Source organism: Nannobrachium achirus (assembly GCF_963921795.1).
Source record: "Nannobrachium achirus genome assembly, chromosome: 11".
Taxonomy (NCBI): Eukaryota; Metazoa; Chordata; class Actinopteri; order Myctophiformes; family Myctophidae; genus Nannobrachium; species Nannobrachium achirus.
In genome coordinates, this window is record NC_137820.1 from 552,944 (window position 1) to 574,715 (window position 21,772).

The following is a 21,772-nucleotide window of genomic DNA, read 5'->3' on the forward strand; positions in this document are numbered from 1 at the left end:
ATACAGTCTTTTTTTCACTCTCTCTGTCAAAAAAACTGCCGGTCTACAAGCTCACAACACATGGAGGTAACAGACATTCTCACCATGGTTCACAACACATGGAGGTAGCAGACATTCTCACCATGGTTCACAACACATGGAGGTAGCAGACATTCTCACCATGGTTCATGAACCATGAATAATATAATATATATAATATTATAATAATATAGAATATATTATTATAATATAGTGTTGATGTGTTCTGTGTGTTTCAGGTGGAAAGGAGAGAATGTTTCCACCAATGAGGTGTCAGATGTCCTCACCGCCGCTCCGTCTATAAGAGAGGCTAACGTCTACGGGGTCAAAGTAGCAGGTAAGGTCAGGGTTAAAGGTCAAAGGTTAAAGTAGCTGGTAAGGTCATATCAGTGGAATATATTTACATTATGGACATTATAATAGTAATGATTAAATACAGTATAATGTACTTACATTATGGACATTATAATAGTAATGATTAAATACAGTATTATGTATGAATGTACTTACATTATGGACATTATAATAGTAATGATTAAATACAGTATTATGTATGAATGTACTTACATTATGGACATTATAATAGTAATGATTAAATACAGTATTATGTACTTACATTATGGACATTATAATAGTAATGATTAAATACAGTATAATGTACTTACATTATGGACATTATAATAGTAATGATTAAATACAGTATAATGTACTTACATTATGGACATTATAATAGTAATGATTAAATACAGTATAATGTACTTACATTATGGACATTATAATAGTAATGATTAAATACAGTATTATGTACTTACATTATGGACATTATAATAGTAATGATTAAAAACAGTATTATGTATGAATATACTTACATTATGGACATTATAATATTAATGATTAAATACAGTATTATGTATGAATGTACTTACATTATCGACATTATAATATTAATGATTAAATACAGTATTATGTATGAATGTACTTACAGTATGGACATTATAATAGTAATGATTAAATACAGTATTATGTATGAATGTACTTACATTATGGACATTATAATATTAATGATTAAATACAGTATTATGTATGAATGTACTTACATTATGGACATTATAATATTAATGATTAAATACAGTATTATGTACTTACATTATGGACATTATAATAGTAATGATTAAATACAGTATTATGTATGAATATACTTACATTATGGACATTATAATAGTAATGATTAAATACAGTATTATGTATGAATGTACTTACATTATGGACATTATAATAGTAATGATTAAATACAGTATAATGTACTTACATTATGGACATTATAATAGTAATGATTAAATACAGTATAATGTACTTACATTATGGACATTATAATAGTAATGATTAAATACAGTATAATGTAATTACATTATGGACATTATAATAGTAATGATTAAATACAGTATTATGTATGAATGTACTTACATTATGGACATTATAATAGTAATGATTAAATACAGTATAATGTACTTACATTATGGACATTATAATAGTAATGATTAAATACAGTATAATGTAATTACATTATGGACATTATAATAGTAATGATTAAATACAGTATAATGTAATTACATTATGGACATTATAATAGTAATGATTAAATACAGTATTATGTATGAATGTACTTACATTATGGACATTATAATAGTAACAATAGCAACAAATGAAGTACAGTAGGAAGTGTCCCAGACACACCAGTGAGCTGAACGACATCTTAGAAACACGGACATTACACGACCCCTACTGGTACACTAGGGTAATTACAATAACAACCTGCCCTGGTCCAAGAACACAATAAGCTATACAGTCCAGATGTTTACAGTCCCGATGTTTACAGTCCAGATGTTTACAGTCCCGATGTTTACAGTCCAGATGTTTATAGTCCAGATGTTTATAGAGCATCGCGGTGGGCGTGGTTTACTGGTTCCACAAAAAAAAGAAAAAAAAAAGAAAATCTCCTTTTCATTTCCTCATAAACTTTCACAAAAATATTTATAACAATTATGTTAAGCCTAGAACCAAGCCATCCAGGATGGCAGTGAATCATGACCATGAAGCCGTGTTGGCCTAACCTTTTAAAAATAACATTTTGATGTTCACGCTGACAGTGACCTTACCTTCTGTTTAATGTACCTAGGTCAGGAGGGCAGAGCAGTGACCTTACCTTCTGTTTAATGTACCCTATAGGTCAGGAGGGAGCAGTGACCTTACCTTCTGTTTAATGTACCCTATAGGTCAGGAGGGAGCAGTGACCTTACCTTCTGTTTAATGTACCCTATAGGTCAGGAGGGCAGAGCAGTGACCTTACCTTCTGTTTAATGTACCCTATAGGTCAGGAGGGCAGAGCAGTGACCTTACCTTCTGTTTAATGTACCCTATAGGTCAGGAGGGCAGAGCAGTGACCTTACCTTCTGTTTAATGTACCCTATAGGTCAGGAGGGCAGAGCAGTGACCTTACCTTCTGTTTAATGTACCCTATAGGTCAGGAGGGCAGAGCAGTGACCTTACCTTCTGTTTAATGTACCCAGGTCATGAGGGTCATATTGGTATGGCAGCGGTCACCCTGACAGAAGGATCAGAGTGATAATAACTGTATATTAATGTATAATAACATGATATAATAACTGTATATTAATGTATAATAACATGATATAATAACTGTATATTAACTAACAGGTCATGAGGGTCGTATTGGTATGGCAGCGGTCACCCTGACAGAAGGATCAGAGTGATAATAACTGTATATTAATGTATATATCATGTATCCTAACAGGTCATGAGGGTCGTATTGGTATGGCAGCGGTCACCCTGACAGAAGGGTCAGAGTGATAATAACTGTATATTAATGTAATAATAACTGTATATTAATGTAATAATAACTGTATATTAATGTATATATAATGTATCCTAACAGGTCATGAGGGTCGTATTGGTATGGCAGCGGTCACCCTGACAGAAGGACACTCACTGGACTGTGTTGGATTATTCAACCATGTGGAGAACTTCATCCCTGCCTACGCAAGACCTCGCTTCATTAGAGTCAAGGTAAAATCCCAAATATTAATATTTGGGATTTATATAGTGCTTTTCTGAGTACTCAAAGTCACGTTACGTGTGTGTGTGTGTGTGTGTGTGTGTGTGTGTGTGTGTGTGTGTGTGTGTGTGTGTGTGTGTGTGTGTGTGTGTGTGTGTGTGTGTGTGTGTGTGTGTGTGTGTGTGTGTGTGTGTGTGTGTGTGTGTGTGGGTGGGTGGGGGGGGGGAAGCAATAAAAGCAATAACTTCATTATAGTAGGGTTCCGTCTACATGTAATTTTAGGTTTTCATTTTACATTTGTGTGATAGATTATGGTCTATAGAACAATTTTGGTTCGAGTGTCAAGACAGTAGATTGAAGAAAAATATATTTTTTGCCCTATTTCCAAAATGACCAAAATCGGAATTGTGTTTTTTGAACAGTGTCTTAGTTTTCCCACAATTGCTGTGTAATATATTTTTTTTTATTGCTATATCAAGTCAATACTGTGTGAGGAGTCAATTGGAGTCAAATCTTTGTTTTGAATATTATGGTATTATATGATATTTCACACAATGAGACAATAACATGGTTATTACACTCATACAAAACAATACAGTTACATCTTTTTCCTGTACCACAATATAGTGCCATTGGCTTTAACAACAACTAGAACAATATTTTAACAAAGACAAAAAAAATATCTAACACATACATACAGTCTGATCTGGTTTAGCTAGTTTGCACAAGTAGGCCTACATTTGCACAGATCTGTGCATTTCAACTTTTCTTTCATGTAACTGCAACGAGTGCAGGTTGGCATACAAGCACTTTTACAAGTGCACTTCACACTCTAATATATCCTTGGCAAGGGGCAGAGTGGTCCAAATGGGACCACTAATCCCATAATCAGTGGGACTGTGGACGGGCATCATGGACCTGAATGAACCAGTAAGACTCCCTAATCGGGAGATAAGCGACCATCATGTCGCATACACAAACTTTAGAAGGCAAAGGTAGCCAATCAGGAGGGAATATGGGAAATGGGACTGATCTATGTTGATGACATGACTATAGAGATACTGTGTACTGCTTTGTGTGATTTTAGCATCAGTTGGGGGTGGAATTATTTCCACATTCCTAGTTTTCTGTGAGAAACATCATTGCCCTCATTTGAGTCATCAGGGTACAGCCTACAGACAAAGTTTGTCGCCAGTTTTTTCAGCCTTGGAGATGCTTATGTTGGAGTGTCGGCGAGGGTTACAGATTCCTCCATGAGGGATGGCACTTTTCGCATCACCTTGCAGCAGGATCGCTTACCCTTGAATTTGAATGACGATGTGCTGTCTGAGCCAGTGAATGCATGGAAGAGAACCATGCCATTGCATGTTGTCATGCCCAGGTTTGTGGCGATGGTATACAAGGAGATCATTCTAGTAGTCTTTACAGCTTTGAAGGAGATCCAGATTTCCACAGCTGATACTAAACCGGATTCGGCATGACATCGACCCTCACCTGAGGGAAAACCAAAACGGCTTTCGAGAGGAGAGAACCACAGTAGCCCAGATCTTGGCCTTGAGGAGACTAATCGAGGAGTTGAAGAAGAACAACCTGACGGCTGTATTGTGCTTTATTGGCTTCAAAAAGGCTTTTGACTCAATACACAGAGGCACCATGATGAAGATCCTGAAGGCCTACGGTGTCCCTCCCAACCTACTCCGGGCAATAGAGACCATGTATGCAGGAACACGGGCCAAGGTGGTGACCCCAGATGGCAACACTGAGGAGTTTGACATCCTGGCTGGGGTACTGCAAGGAGACACCCTAGTCCTGAAGTATGCGCTCAGGAAGGCCATCAGTGGACAAGAGCAGGATCTTGGCCTCAAGACAGCACCCTGCAGTAGTCTTGACAGAACTAGACTACGCGGATGACATCAGCCTACTCTCCAACCACGTAGAGCAAGCACAGGAGCTCTTGAGCAGAGTGGAGTCAGAGTGTGCCAAGTAGGGATGGCCAACGGTTAACCGTTACCGTTAAACCGATAAGAAATTGGTTACCGGTAAGCACTAACGGTCAATTTTGACCGATAAAAAAGAAAAGAAAAAGGAAATCAACCCATGTGTCACACCAAAAGCCCCGTACACCAATATCTACGCAACATCAAGTCATCAACCATGCAACTATACGCGCTGTGGTCACACATTTCTGGGACACCAATGTCTGCGTAACATCCATGCATTCACGCAACTGCGAGTCTGCGACGCTGCTTGATTTGGAGTCGTACACGCTGACTTGTTCAACATGCTCCGTCGTGGTGTCGTCGATTGGATTTTACAAAACAGACCCCCGTCGTCACATTGAATCCCGTTTAAGAAGAGCTTAAAACACAACTTTCTAATGTTACATGTTGATGACGTGAGGAACGCTAAAGTCGTCTTGGTTACAGTAGGATATGCGAAAATAACAAAGCTGAGCTCAGAGTCGCAAATTCAATGATCGCTGCATCAGCAGGTTCATCACGTTTTGCTGATTCAACCACTCCAAAAGTCATACGATTGAAAGTTATTGCTCTACATGCGAGCATCTCGCTGCGGGTGTTTTGTTAGGCGATATCCAGGGAGTGCACAGAATGCTAGAGAGGCATGGGCTGAAGGGCCTTTTGGTGGACAATTCTGTTGATAAAAGTTAAGGGCTCCAGCCCCCTTTGCTGTATGTGCGCACGTGCCTGGCGAAAGCGCATCACATTACAGACTGATCATTTCAATCCCACTGTTTCTTTGTAAAAACACATTTCTTTTAGAAAACATTTGTATTCTTGTTTCTCCTAGTTTTATTGTTTGTAATGTGTAAATATGGCACTTTATTATGGGGAAAAACGGGTGTATTTTCCTTTTTTAAATCGCTAAAATAGCGCATTTTTTAACACATTTCCTTAACGGTTAACGGTTAATTAACTGATAAGGCCTTTCGGTTATCGGTTAAGAAAAAATCTCCATTTGGCCATCCCTAGTGCCAAGGTTGGCCTTCAGCTGAATGCCAAGAAAACTGAGGTGACCACCAATAACATCCAAACAGAACATCCACCTCTCACAACAACAGGAGGCACTGCTCTGAAGGAGGACAAGGACTTCAAGTACCTGGGCTCATAGGTCGACTCAACAGAGCAAGATCTTTAAGTGAGGAAGGCACTTGCATGAAGGGCCCTTAATGGCATGGCTAGTGTATGGAACTCCAACCTCCCTCGACAAACCAAACTCAGCTTCTTCTATGTGACGGTAGAGTCTGTTCTCCTATATGGCAGTGAATGCTGGACCTTGCTCTGCAGAAGTCTCTAGACGGGTGCTACACCAGAATGCTACGTGTAGTGCTCAACATCAGCAAGAGTTCACATGTCAGCACAGAGAGACGGCCGCATTCAGAGCCTGGATGTGATGAAAATTACACAGAAGCACTACAACAACATCTGTGTCTCCAGTATGCACCATCCCAAGTGATGATGTTTGGAGTGCATAGAGAAGATGTAGGCCTACTAGGACACAAGTGTCAGCTTCCTCATGGTTGCATTGATCCATTGGTGGACTGTTTCCAACGTGGTGGACATAAACAATTGGCACACCTAACTCCTCCTGAACAGAAACCTCCTCAAAAGAAATCACATCCAGGCTCTGAATGCGGCCGCGGAAATCTGGATCTCCTTCAACGCTGGAAAGATTACTAGAATGATCTCCTTGAATACCATCGCCACAAACCTGGGCATGACAACATGCAAGGCCATACCATCGCCACAAACCTGGGCATGACAACATGCAAGGCCATGGCTCTATCCATGCATTCACTGGCTCAGACAGCACATCGTCATTCAAATCCATGGCAGGGTAAGCGATCCTGCAACAAGGTGATGCGCAAAGTGCCATCCCTCATGGAAGAATTTGTAACCCTCGCTGACACTCCCAACACAAGCATCTCCAAGGCTGAAAAAAGTGGGCAATGATGTTGATCATGTTCGAATGACACAATTCTCACATAAAACTACGGACGTGGAAAGGATCCCCCCCCCAACTGATGCTTTGGAACAACATCTGAACAGAAGTGTCTTCCAAGCAAGCACCTGGGCGACAGCACAAAACTATGTATCTACTTGAATATGTATTGTAGTACTATATCATTCATTCATTCAGGTCCATGATGCCCGTCCACAGTCCCACTGATTATGGGATTAGTGGCCCCATTTGGACCACTCTGCCCCTTGCCAAGGATATATTAAAGTGTGAAGTGCATTGTAAACGTGCTTGTATGCCAACCTGCACTCTGTGCAGTTGCGTGAAATAAAAGTTGAAATGCACACGTCTGTGCAAATGTACTTGTGAGAACTAGCTAGACCAGAACAGACTGTATATATGTGTATTAGATTTATTTTTTCTTTGTTAAAATATTGTTCTAGCAGTTGTTAAATCCAATGGCACTATATTGTGGTACAGGGGGAAAAAATAGTGTAACTGTATTGTTGTGTATGAGTGTAATAACCATGTTATTGTCTCATTTGTGTGAAATATCATACAATACCAGAATATTCAAAACAAACATTTGACTCCAATTGATTCCTCACACAGTATTGACTTGATATAGCAATAAAACATATATAAAACTAAGACATTGTTCAAAAAACACAATTCCGATTTTGGTCATTTTGGAAATAGGGCAAAAAATATATTTTTCTTCAATCTACTGTCTTGACACTCGAACCAAAATTGTTCTATAGACCATAATCTACAAATTGGAAGTGAAAAATAAACTTTCACACAAATTTAAAATGACTGAGTGTCCAGGCACCCCACTATTAGGAACAAGACTAAAATAGTAAAGTGCAACAAGAGATAAACACAATGAAACATTAAAAACAAAAACAACAAAACCACAACTAGTTAAAGATCAACTGGGGAAGGCAGTTCTAAACAGATGGGTTTTCAGGGAGGGAGGGGCGTCTCTGATCATTCCAGAGGGTGGGGGCGGACACAGAGAAGGCCGCTTGGCCCTGGGGACTTCGAGGGGGGGGGGGGGGGGGGGGGGGGAGTTGACATTATGTTTTGTGTTCATAGGACTAGAGTTGACGTTGTGTTTTGTGTTCATAGGACTAGAGTTGACATTATGTTTTGTGTTCATAGGACTAGAGGTGACATTATGTTTTGTGTTCATAGGACTAGAGTTGACGTTGTGTTTTGTGTTCATAGGACTAGAGTTGACATTATGTTTTGTGTTCATAGGACTAGAGGTGACATTATGTTTTGTGTTCATAGGACTAGAGTTGACGTTGTGTTTAGTGTTCATAGGACTGAGTTGACATTATGTTTTGTGTTCATAGGACTAGAGGTGACATTATGTTTTGTGTTCATAGGACTAGAGGTGACACTGTGTTTTGTGTTCATAGGACTGAGTTGACATTATGTTTTGTGTTCATAGGACTAGAGTTGACGTTGTGTTTTGTGTTCATAGGACTAGAGTTGACATTATGTTTTGTGTTCATAGGACTAGAGGTGACATTATGTTTTGTGTTCATAGGACTAGAGTTGACGTTGTGTTTTGTGTTCATAGGACTAGAGTTGACATTATGTTTTGTGTTCATAGGACTAGAGGTGACATTATGTTTTGTGTTCATAGGACTAGAGTTGACGTTGTGTTTAGTGTTCATAGGACTGAGTTGACATTATGTTTTGTGTTCATAGGACTAGAGGTGACATTATGTTTTGTGTTCATAGGACTAGAGGTGACACTGTGTTTTGTGTTCATAGGACTGAGTTGACATTATGTTTTGTGTTGATAGGACTAGAGTTGACGTTGTGTTTTGTGTTCATAGGACTAGAGTTGACATTATGTTTTGTGTTCATAGGACTAGAGGTGACATTATGTTTTGTGTTCATAGGACTAGAGTTGACGTTGTGTTTTGTGTTCATAGGACTGAGTTGACATTATGTTTTGTGTTCATAGGACTAGAGGTGACATTATGTTTTGTGTTCATAGGACTAGAGGTGACATTATGTTTTGTGTTCATAGGACTAGAGGTGACATTGTGTTTTGTGTTCATAGGACTAGAGGTGACACTGTGTTTTGTGTTCATAGGACTGAGTTGACATTATGTCTTGTGTTCATAGGACTAGAGGTGACATTATGTTTTGTGTTCATAGGACTAGAGGTGACATTATGTTTTGTGTTCATAGGACTAGAGGTGACATTGTGTTTTGTGTTCATAGGACTAGAGGTGACATTATGTTTTGTGTTCATAGGACTAGTGTTGACATTGTGTTTTGTGTTCATAGGACTAAAGTTAACATTGTGTTTTGTTTTCATGGGACTAGAGGTGATATTGTGTTTTGTTTTCATAGGACAGTCTGGAGCTGACAGGAACCTTCATTAACATTGTGTTTTGTATTCATAGGACTAGAGGTGACATTGTGTTTTGTTTTCATAGGACAGTCTGGAGCTGACAGGGACCTTCATTAACACTATGTTTTGTGTTCATAGGACAGTCTGGAGCTGACAGGAACCTTCATTAACATTGTGTTTTGTGTTCATAGGACAGTCTGGAGCTGACAGGGACCTTCATTAACATTATGTTTTGTGTTCATAGGACAGTCTGGAGCTGACAGGAACCTTCATTAACATTGTGTTTTGTGTTCATAGGACAGTCTGGAGCTGACAGGGACCTTCATTAACATTATGTTTTGTGTTCATAGGACAGTCTGGAGCTGACAGGGACCTTCATTAACATTGTGTTTTGTGTTCATAGGACTAGAGTTGACATTGTGTTTTGTGTTCATAGGACTAGGGGTGACATTGTGTTTTGTGTTCATAGGACAGTCTGGAGCTGACAGGGACCTTCATTAACATTATGTTTTGTGTTCATAGGACAGTCTGGAGCTGACAGGGACCTTCATTAACATTTTGTTTTGTGTTCATAGGACTAGAGTTGACATTGTGTTTTGTGTTCATAGGACAGTCTGGAGCTGACAGGGACCTTCATTAACATTGTGTTTTGTGTTCATAGGACAGTCTGGAGCTGACAGGAACCTTCATTAACATTGTGTTTTGTGTTCATAGGACAGTCTGGAGCTGACAGGGACCTTCATTAACATTGTGTTTCGTGTTCATAGGACTAGAGTTGACATTGTGTTTTGTGTTCATAGGACTAGAGGTGACATTGTGTTTTGTGTTCATAGGGCAGTCTGGAGCTGACAGGGACCTTCATTAACATTATGTTTTGTGTTCATAGGACAGTCTGGAGCTGACAGGGACCTTCATTAACATTATGTTTTGTGTTCATAGGACAGTCTGGAGCTGACAGGGACCTTCATTAACATTGTGTTTTGTGTTCATAGGACAGTCTGGAGCTGACAGGGACCTTCAAGCAGATGAAGGTGAAGTTGATGCAGGAAGGATTTGATCCTGACGTCATCACTGAGCCGCTCTACTTCCTGTCTGAGAGAGACAGGAAGTACATTCCTTTTACCAAGGATCAACACCAGGACGTCCTGTCAGGAAGAGTTAAATTATAAACCTTTTGATATGATCAATAATTAAATTATAAACCATTATGATATGAATATGATCAATACACTGTCTATACACAATACTATACACAACCTATACACTATACACAATACACTATACACTATACACTCCTTTTACCAAGGATCAACACAAGGACGTTCTGTCAGGAAGAATTACATTCTAAACCATTATGATATGATCAATAATTAAATTATAAACCATTATGATATGATCAATAATTACATTATAAACCATTATGATATGGGTAATAATTAAATTATAAACCATTATGATATGATCAATAACTAGAAAAATATTGTTCCTTCGAAACAATTGTTGGCTCGCTTCAAGCCAGAAAACAATGGCTATAAAAGCACAAAATGTCAAGATCGCAGGCAGTGCTCTCTTTGACGTTACTGACGTCAAAGATTGGTCCATTTTGTTCCAAAAATGTGTTATGCAAAAGTTGACCCGCTGGTGGCGCTATAACAGGCCAATGTGAGAAGGTTGGTATCTGTTCCTTGACCTATTGGGAATGTGCTTGCAAGATTTCACACTCATCCCAGGCTGTGTTCATGATTTGAGGTGTTTTTGGCTTTGGACACTTTATCGCTGCTTGCAGCTATATTTATTATTATTATTTTATAATTTTTTTGTGTGCACTTCATAGGCATGTTAGATAAAGGTCCTTAGATTGTGTGTAGAATGTTTCATGCAAATTGCAAAAAAAATCCTAGAATAAAAACGGGTTTAAGCGTTTTACAAACTGCTCAAAATTATATAGCGCCCCCCTTTGGCCATTTGGGGTAAGATTGGTTTCAGTGATATTTGAACTAACCCTCTACACTATTTTGTCATGAAAATGTGACTTTGCTTGTATGTTTTAGAGGCAGAAGAATAATTTGCATAAAAATGCAATATTGTTTGAATTATTTAAAAAAGCATGTTTCAATGTTAAAGAAATCCGATCTGACAGATCTTTAGATATCGGTCCAAAGTTCACGTAAAAAAAGTTTTGTGCACGTGACGCGAAAATTCCAGAATAAAAGCGGGTTTACGCGTTTTACAAACTGCTCAAAGTGGCGGAAAATCGAAGGGCGGAGCTTACTTAACAACGACACAGATGTCTTCCGCTTGAGTCAAAGCACGCGTGTAACAAGTTGCATGTCTTCAAACGAAACGCCCGTTTGAAGTTTGAATTTTCAGACGCTTCGTATAGCGCCCCCCCTTTGGCCGATTGGAATAAAATTGGTTTCAGTGATACTTTGACTAACCCTCCACATCTTTGCCAAATGCCATGAACGTGTAACTTTGCATGTATGATTTAGAGGCCGAAGAATAATTTGCATAAAACCGCAATATATATTGAATTATTAAAAAATTATATTTCACTTTAAAAGAAATCCAACCAGACAGTTTGACCGTATTGGTCCAAATTTCATGTGAAAAAAGTTTTGTACGCTTAACGCAAAAATTCCAGGAGGAGATATATTTTTACTGTTTTTCATATAATTCCGAATTGTGGGAGACCTAAAGGTCAGAGGTCAAAAGTTAGAGGGTAAAAGTTGTTCGGCATGAGGAGACGCATAAGTGTATACAGGTTTCATGGCTGTATGTATAACACAGCATGAGCTATACCTGTTCAAAGATCGCACTTTCGAAGGCTTCCTACAGCGCCACCATTTGGCCGATTGCTATAAAAAATAATAGCACACTTCGCCACTGTAAACTGAACACATTGATGTTTTTATTTTCATTTTCTCACTAAGTATGTAGGAGTAGAAAGGAACCGAAGTTTTGAGGAGAACTTGATATAGTATGCCTGCCTGATAGATAAATAATGACAATATCTAAAGTGTGCTCGCCTTATAGGCGAGCCCACAATAATGACAATATCTAGAGTGTGCTCGCCTTATAGGCGAGCCCACAATTAAATTATAAACCATTATGATATGATCAATAATTAAATTATAAACCATTATGATATGATCAATAATTAAATTATAAACCATTATGATATGATCAATAATTAAATTATAAACCATTATGATATGATCGATAATTAAATTATAAACCATTATGATATGATCAACAATTACATTATAAACCATTATGATATGATCAACAATTAAATTATAAACCATTATGATATGATCAACAATTAAATTATAAACCATTATGATATGATCAATAATTAAATTATAAACCATTATGATATGATCAATAATTAAATTATAAACCATCAATAATTAAATTATAAACCATTATGATATGATCAATAATTAAATTATAAACCATTATGATATGAATATGATCAATACACTATACAGTCATATCTGGAACTATTACATGATAAATCATATCAATTGATTGATTGATTGATTGATTGATTGAAGAGTTTATTAGAAGTTTGCAATAGAAAAAAGTACAGTTTCATGACAGCACAGTTCACAGGTACAAGGTCATCTAAAAGGAGATCCCAGTAAGCTGTACGGCTTATTTACACAGGAACCACTTTATGTATCTCATATAACATTGAAAGTCGGATAGAACACAGTACTTTAAATAGGATAATATCAATTACAAAAGCAGGAAAGAAAATAATAAAAATAACAGACGGGGGCTTAGTCTATTTACAAGTCTGGAGTAGCAGCCGCCTGAAGGTGACAAATCCCTAGCCTAGACGGAGGCTAGGGATTTGCTCTCCTTTAAGGCTTGTGGAAGGGCGTTCCACATGTTGGTGGTATAGCAGGAGAACGAATTAGAGCCTTGTTTAGTGTTAAATCTGCGTTATCCATATCCATGTGGATAGGATTAATGCTGTAGCTACCAAAATAAAAGTTAATGGAAGTTTCAAATTAAGGTAACAAAAAATAAGCATAGCCTAAATGGTGCCATGGCATTGGTCCGACGGTTCTAAATTCCGAAGGTTCTATATTCCGAAAATGGGCTCCGTGGGCCCAGGGTTCATTGTTCCGACAGCCCATTGGTCCGAACATTGAATTCCATTGCTCCGAAGGTTCTTTGTTCCGAAATCACCGGGGTTTCATTGGGCCAGCGATGTCAATCGGCGCTCTCCCATGGTGCCGGTGCCGCCGAAATGAGCACACAAAAAAAGAACCTCGGCAGTCACAATGACTGAAAGCGCTTTACCCTGTTTTAATCCATCCGATCCGATCGTGGGTATTGTGCCTTCGCCTCTGTTGCGCGGCACGCCTCGATCAGCCGATGCGCAAAATAAAAGAAAAAAGATCTATAAGTGGTAGCCCATAATGACCGCTATTGTGGTGATATCGCCAACATTCCCACTGGGCACGACTCTATGCATACAATAGACATGACAAGGTTCATAAGTTGACGCATTTGGAGCTGAATTATCAGTTAATATGCAGCTATTTGTTTAAAAAATGACACAATGCGACATAGCTCTCGATCATATGGTCCCCATTTTCTAAGGGTTTCATTTTATTTTGACAATTGCTTTGCCAATGTAAAGTATGTTTTCTCATACCCAATAAAGCTCCTTTGAATACCCCCTTCTGTTTGACGTTTCTTTAAGCGTGGCTGTGGTTCGCTATTAAAGGCTTAAAGGCTTCGGGTTTCATGCAAACTCCAAATAATGTAATGGCCCATTGACCACGCACAGTGTCCTTGCTATGATTTTAAATAAAACACGTTTCTACTTTACACTGAGCTACCTTGGATCCTTTAAAAGATCTCCTTCTTATTATTTCACTCTTTTGAAACGCACAGCACCGTAAATTAACTTGGAACCTTTGTCCTGTAACTACAGCGCTTTTTCATCTTATCACATAACGTAGTCTTACCATCTGATGAGGCTGAAGTGGCCTATGGATGAAATCTAGGCCTATAGTGTCTCCATATTAGCCAGTAAAGGTGAGTGAGCAATTGTTCAGTATAAGAGTTTATATGATATCATTTATATATTCAATAATATAGCCTATAATTATTAGCCCTGGCCTGGTTGCGAGGTTGAATCTCATAATTTAACCTCTTATTTATACGTGCCCATTTATAACGCGCAGTGGATCCATCGCGCACTCAGGCCACTATTATAATCTATATGCTGCAGATTGAATAATCATGGTTATATAAAGTGACAACGTACTTTGTCAAACCTATTATTAACCAAATGTTTTATTATACGTTTTATAGATCAGGATATAGAATTAGGCCTATATAATATAATGTCTATATTATGAATAGCAATTCAGGGGACGCCTCGCTGCCAGCTTGGGCACAGAATTTGGAAAGCTCCCTCATACACAGAAAAAACGTGTGAAATGTTAATAAAATATGTAGGCCTATAGCATATGCACATCCATTTCTTGTTAGGCGGATTTGTGGACTAAATCTGCAGCATATAGATTATAATAGTAGCCTGAGCTGGAAACATGCACGCATAGATAAAAACTAGTCGTATTTTGACATCCTTGCATTAGGCCCTGTGACTTGAGCAGAGAGAAATACCATACAAATCTTTCGCAGAAGGCGCAACACGTCTCACGTGACCTATATCATGTCATCACTCCTCAAAATGGACAGATCTACAAGCTAACAACGGGTCATGTACGCACTGCCTTGACAACTTGTAGATCAGCTTATTTTGGCAAGCAAGTCTCTCATGCGATGGATCCACTGCGCGTTAGACTGGCCACATTCTCAAAATATAATTCAGTTTAGTCGTGCGAATGGGAGGTGGTGAAGTTGCCACATTCTTGCATATTTAATTGATGTTTGCACATTGTCATCCGAAACAAGGAGTCACTGAGTCCACGTCTGTCCACGGGACATGTAGGCTATGTATCCAAGCTGCATAATAATGCCTCCTCCATCTCCCTGTGTTTATTAATTCTTCAAGTTCAACTCACAATGTAACCAGGAGTCAGGACCCCCGCAAATATTTATCTGACTGCGGTCGACGGTCGTATAGGGGCGATCAAAAAATAAAACCATGCGGCGGTGGGAGAGACTCGCAAAATCTATCAGCAATTAACCAGACAGCAAATGGGCCTACTTTAGCAAGATATGAATATCTACGAAGAGGACAACGTCAACGTGTCTCTCTCTCTCTCTCTCTCTCTCTCTCTCTCTCTCTCTCTCTCTCTCTCTCGTCTTGCCCTCCGCTGGCTCCCTCTCTGCGCTCCGCTACGCGTAAAGCGTCTCCATTTGGACATGATTTGGCAGAGAGCAAGAGAGAGAGAGAGAGAGAGAGAGAGAGAGAGCCTATATATGATATACAAGTGACTCCAGTGGCACTTTCCTTTCATCTAACTGTGAGCAACTCCTCACAAATAATACACTATATGTGCGATCGAGGGAGCGGTGATCAGAAATTAAATCAATGAGGGGAGGAGGCGGCCAGAATGGTCAGAAATCTAATGAGAGCGGACGGTCTGGAGGGGGATTTAACCTTTTATAAATAACTATGGATTTAACCCGCACATGGCTCTATATATTGCCTGTATTTGAGATAGCCTACGGATGTGTCTTCACACATGTCCAAACGTTGTGTATTTTCCGACAATACGTTAGAGGATTCGTTTTAATCGCAATAAAACGTGCCCGTGTGAATGCCGCCATAAATGGGCACGTATAAATAAGAGGTTAAATTATGAGATTCAACCTCGCAACCAGGGGCTAATAAATATATATTATTGAATATATAAATGATATCATATAAACCCTTATACTGAACAACTGCTCACTCACCTTTACTGGCTAATATGGAGACACTAGGCCTAGATTTCATCCATAGGCCACTTCAGCCTCATCAGATGGTAAGACTAGGCTACGTTATGTGATAAGATGAAAAAGCGCTGCTAGTTACAGGACAAAGATTCCAAGTTAATTTACGGTGCTGTGCGTTTCAAAAGAGTGAAATAATAAGAAGGAGATCTTTTAAAGGATCCAAGGTAGCTCAGTGTAAAGTAGAAACGTGTTTTATTTAAAATCATAGCAAGGACACTGTGCGTGGTCAATGGGCCATTACATTATTTGGAGTTTGCATGAAACCCGAAGCCTTTAGTTTAAGCCTTTAATAGCGAACCACAGCCACGCTTAAAGAAACGTCAAACAGAAGGGGGTATTCAAAGGAGCTTTATTGGGCATGAGAAAACATACATTGGTAAAGCATATGAGAACTATGTCACATTGTGTCATTTTTTGAAACAAATAGTTGCATATTAACTGATAATTCAGCTCCAAATGCGTCAACTTATGAACCTTGTCATGTCTATTATATGCATAGAGTCGTGCCCAGTGGGAATGTTGGCGATATCGCCACAATAACGGTCATTATGGGCTACCACTTATAGATCTTTTTTCTTTTATTTTGCGCATCGGCTGATCGAGGCGTGCCGCGCAACAGAGGCGAAGGCACAATACCCACGATCAGATCGGATGGATTAAAACAGGGTAAAGCGCTTTCAGTCACCCCCCCGGTGATTTCGGAATTGAGAACCTTCGGAACAATGGGATTCAGTTTTCGGAGTAAAGAGCCCATTTTCGGAATATAGAACCTTCGGAATTGAGAACCTTCGGACCAATGGACCTTCGGAATTGAGAACCTTCGGACCAATGGGAAGTCCCCGCCTAAATTACAATTTAACAAAGAATTACAATTTAAATTAAAGCTGCAAGCAGCAATGACCGGGCCCTCGCAGCTCTACCCACGTCACAAGGCCAGCAGCCAATCAGAAACCAAACAGGAAGTCAGCCATTTCGACTAATTAGTGGCGTTTTGGCGCATTTTTGGCCGTTATCACGGGTCGCACTCTAACGATAGTTTAAAGTTTTTCTCAAAAAAAAAAATTTGGGAAAAAAAATTTTTTGAGAAAAAAAAATTTGAGAAAAAAAAAATTGAGAAAAAAAATTGAGAAAAAAAAAATTGAGAAAAAAAAATTGAGAAAAAAAATTTGAGAAGAAAAAAGTTTGAGAAAAAAAAATCTTTTTGAGAAAAAAAGAATTTTGAGAAAAAAAAATTTTGAGAAAAAATTTTTTTTGAGAAAAAAACATTTTGAGAAAAAAAAAATTTGAGAAAAAAAATTTTTTTAGAAAAAAAAATTGAGAAAAAAAAAATTATGACACCAGCCGCGAGTCTGTACGACAAATGGTTCATGAGTTATAGAGGCACTTCCTGTTTGGTGAAGGGCACTTCCTGTTTGGCGAAGGAAGCGTCAATTAAGGTTAAGGACTCTTAGGCCCCAGCTACACGGAGCTGGATTGTTGCTGGATTGTTGATATCTAGACACTTTTTTGTGCTGTTGGGGCATGTAGCCACACGAAGCTGGATAGTTTGGCAGTGAATCTGGATAGTTTTCAATCCGGATAAATAAGTGGAGACACTGAAAACTATCCGCTTCACTGGATCCGTGTAGTCAAGATAGGCGGATAGTTCTGAAGACAATGACATCACCGTAATCTTCGCGCATGCCCATTGATTCTTTTGGCATTCGCTGTAGTGTTCTTCCAGAACAGAAGATGGCAGCAATGCACCAAAAAGATGGGTGCCAACCGTCCTCAAAAAAGAAGCTCTTGTCAGTGAGCATGCGCCAACAACAGCAGCAACAACTTCAAAACAAATAACCTCGCGTTTTGAAGAGTTTATTAGAAGTTTGCATAGGAAAAAGGTACAGTTTCATGACGGTACAGTTCACTGGTACAAGGTCAACTAAGGAGATCCTAGAAAAGCACTTGGCTTATTTCCAACCATCATCAGGCAGAACGTCACAACAACGCAGAGTCGCCGCCGACTCATCATCATCATCATCACAACAAACATGACGCCTTCCAAGCTTTTTACTTTTTTCCTTTCCCTTCTGGGACTTTTGGGAGTGCTCCAAATTAACATGGCACTGCTGCACCAACTCCACCACTTCAATGGGACGAGAAGGCGTATGATGCGCACCATATTGCTGAACACCGGTCCACAGCGTCCGCGGTTCAAAGCCCGCAAGCGGCGGCAGTTTTGGGTCAGACCTGGTCGAACCAGCCTCTGGTGGGACAATTTCGTGGCAGGGTTAGTGGTTGAGGAGGAGTGGAAGGAAAACTTCCGCATGTCGAAACCATCACTCGTTGCTTTGGCAGAGTGTCTCCGTCCTTACATCGAAGGTAGGCTATGCCTTACACACAGTAGGCCTATGTCTCTGTATGTTTTCACTATTGTTTGTATTTCTTTAGCTGATAAAGTCTGTATATGGGTCTTCCCCATGCTAGCTTGCAGTGGATATTTGTTGTCTCAATGTCATATTTGCCACGGACAAATGAAACTCATAAATAGCTAGTACTGAATGACCATAACAGGTATATATCACTCTGAGAGTGTACAAATGCAACCAAAAAGGGTAAATTTTGTTCCATTTATACCCCCATAACTGTCTCAGAGTGACTCTCAGAGTTATGGGGGTACAAATGAAACCAAATGGACCCCCATAACTCTTGCGTGTACAAATGGGTATTTGTACCCCCATAACTAGGGGTCTATTTGGTTCCATTTGTACCCCCATAACTATGGATAAAGTTATGGGGGTACAAATGGAACCAAATCCATTTGGAGGGTCCGTTTGGTTCCATAGAGTTATGGGGGTACAAATGGAACCTATTTGTACACTCTCAAGAGTTATGGGGGTCTTTGCAAATAAAACATTTGAGAACCACTAGTTATAGATAGATACCTTTATTATCCCAAGGGGGAAAATGTGTTGCTCAGAGGCAGCACAGCAGTATAATGTTATTTACAAAGTTACAGAGAAGTATGAAAAAGAAAACAACAAGAACAGAGTACAGTAAGTACAGTAAGAGCAAGGTACAACAGGAAAGGGAACGAATAATATATATAGTATATACATAGTGTCTTAAAGCATAAACTATCAAAATAATACAGTGCCCAAATCAAAGTGACCATAACAGTCAATACTAAAAAACTAACACAACCTAATAGTGCAAAAAACTAGCAACTAGCAAAATAGAATAAAAATAAACAAGAAAAGGTGATGCATGGGATTCCTAATATGCCATAGTGTCATACATGCACACGTGTGTATGGAAATATTGATGACCCCTGCTGTATAGCACTTTGTTTGTTTTTAAAATGTGTTTTATAAATAAATGTGATTTGATTTTGATTTGAAGGGGAAACAACGGTGATGAGAGCTCCAGTGGACGTGTTGAAGAAGGTGGCCTGTACCTTGTACTACCTGAGTGACCAAGGGAGGCAGCGGAAGACGGCAAACTCCTTTGGCTTGTCGAAACAGTGCGTCTCCAACATCGTGAGGGAGGTCTGTACAGCCATAACTGTCCATCTAGGCCCCCAGTACATCAGGCTGCCCTTCACAGAACCTGAAGCTGAAGAACTTGTTAGCCAGTTTCAACATGCCCATGGTATACCACAGTGCTTGGGAGCAGTTGATGGCACACACATCGAGATCAGACAGCCCATGGAAAACTCTGTGGAATATATCAACAGAAAAGGGAGATACACCCTCAACGTACAAGGCACGTGTAATTATAATTTCCAGTTTATGGATGTGGTTGTCAAATGGCCTGGGAGCGTTCACGATGCTCGTGTGTTTGCGAATTCAAAATTAAATTATTATTTCAAGACTGGTCGCATCCCTGCCCTGAAAAAGAGGATTGTGGAGGAGGAAGACCCCATCCCTATATTCCTACTTGGGGACCCGGCCTACCCATTAATGCCTTTCCTCATGAAGGAATATGCCAGCGGTGGGTGCAACCCTCAACAACAGTACTTTGGCATGTGTCTTTGCAGCGGACGAATGGTCATTGAATGTGCTTTTGGGCGATTGAAGGCCAGGTTTGGAGCGCTTCAGAAGAAACTGGACATCAACCTGAATGACCTCCCTTACGTCATCTATGCTTGTTTTGTTCTCCATAACTATTGTGAGGTCTGCAAGGAGACCATTGATGACCACAGTGTGACGTTAGCTCGCGAATCTGACAGTGCATTCCAGCCTCCCATGCAGAACAACCAGTACAGAACAGACTGCAATGAGGCTGAGGGAAAGAGGGTCAGGAGGGTCTTGACAAAATACCTTGATCCTTAAAACCTTTATTTTTTTTTTATTTTTTTTTTTTCATTTCATTTTTTCAATATAAATGTTATTATTTACTTTGTAAGCACAACACATCTCTTCTGGGATGGCAACTGGCCCCTGGCAACAAACTTATTTCAGATGGATTATGGCCAAATTATAATAATTTTGGGGGTCCTTTACATGAAAAGGTTTGAGAACCACTGAAGGCTGTAGGAACAGCCTTTTTTTTTATTTTATTTTTTACTATTACTACTTCTTTACTACTTCTTCTGAGGAGCCGAATCAAACAAAAAGGAATGCCTCAGCTCCTACTGTACTTTACAAGTGTTTATCAGGGTGTGAGGTCCCACTATTTTTTACTATTACTACTTACTTATTATTACTACTTACTATTACTACTTACTACTACTTACTACTTAATATTACTACTTTTACTATTACTACTTAATGCACACTAATGTGTGCATTGCAAGAATGTTTTCTCACTCAACAGTAAACAAACCAACATAAAATTTAAGTGTATAGAGGGTATCTGCACATTTCTTAAGTAACAATTTAAGGACTTTTTAATCCCTCTAAAATGACAAATTAAAATTGTCTAAAATTAGAGGCAGAAGTTGTGAAAATAGCCGATCTACATGCTCACAACGCCTTCTTCTGAGGAGCCGAATCAAACAAAATGGAATGCCTCAGCTCCTACTGTACTTTACAAGTGTTTATCAGGGTGTGAGGTCCTACTATTTTTTACTATTACTACTTACTTATTATTACTACTTACTATTACTACTTACTACTACTTACTACTTAATATTACTACTTTTACTATTACTACTTAATGCACACTAATGTGTGCATTGCAAGAATGTTTTCTCACTCAACAGTAAACAAACCAACATAAAATTTAAGTGTATAGAGGGTATCTGCACATTTCTTAAGTAACAATTTAAGGACTTTTTAATCCCTCTAAAATGACAAATTAAAATTGTCTAAAATTAGAGGCAGAAGTTGTGAAAATAGCCGATCTACATGCTCACAACGCCTCGCAACACGAGACGTTGTGAGCATGCAGATCTGCTATTTTCA

At 39.0% G+C, this 21,772-nt stretch overlaps 2 protein-coding genes across 2 annotated transcripts in view; both read left to right on the forward strand.

Annotated features, from left to right (window-relative positions):
• The window catches only part of LOC308293621 (long-chain fatty acid transport protein 2-like), a gene marked incomplete at both ends in the record, with an annotated part of 50,127 nt that extends 39,509 nt beyond the window's left edge, over window positions 1-10,618 (forward strand). Inside the window, 3 exons of the mRNA XM_080736216.1 lie at window positions 258-355; window positions 2,972-3,102; window positions 10,442-10,618. Coding sequence (XP_080592342.1) covers window positions 258-355; window positions 2,972-3,102; window positions 10,442-10,618 — 406 coding nt within the window. The remainder of the gene's footprint in view (window positions 1-257; window positions 356-2,971; window positions 3,103-10,441) is intronic.
• A 7,438-nt stretch (window positions 10,619-18,056) lies between these two features.
• Window positions 18,057-20,698, forward strand: LOC308293622 (putative nuclease HARBI1; the record flags this gene model as incomplete). Its single annotated transcript, XM_080736217.1, has 2 exons — window positions 18,057-18,746; window positions 19,767-20,698. Exons 1-2 carry the CDS (start codon window positions 18,416-18,418, stop codon window positions 20,696-20,698), a joined length of 1,263 nt encoding a protein of 420 aa, XP_080592343.1. The 5' UTR covers window positions 18,057-18,415.
• Between the last annotated feature and the right edge of the window lie 1,074 nt (window positions 20,699-21,772).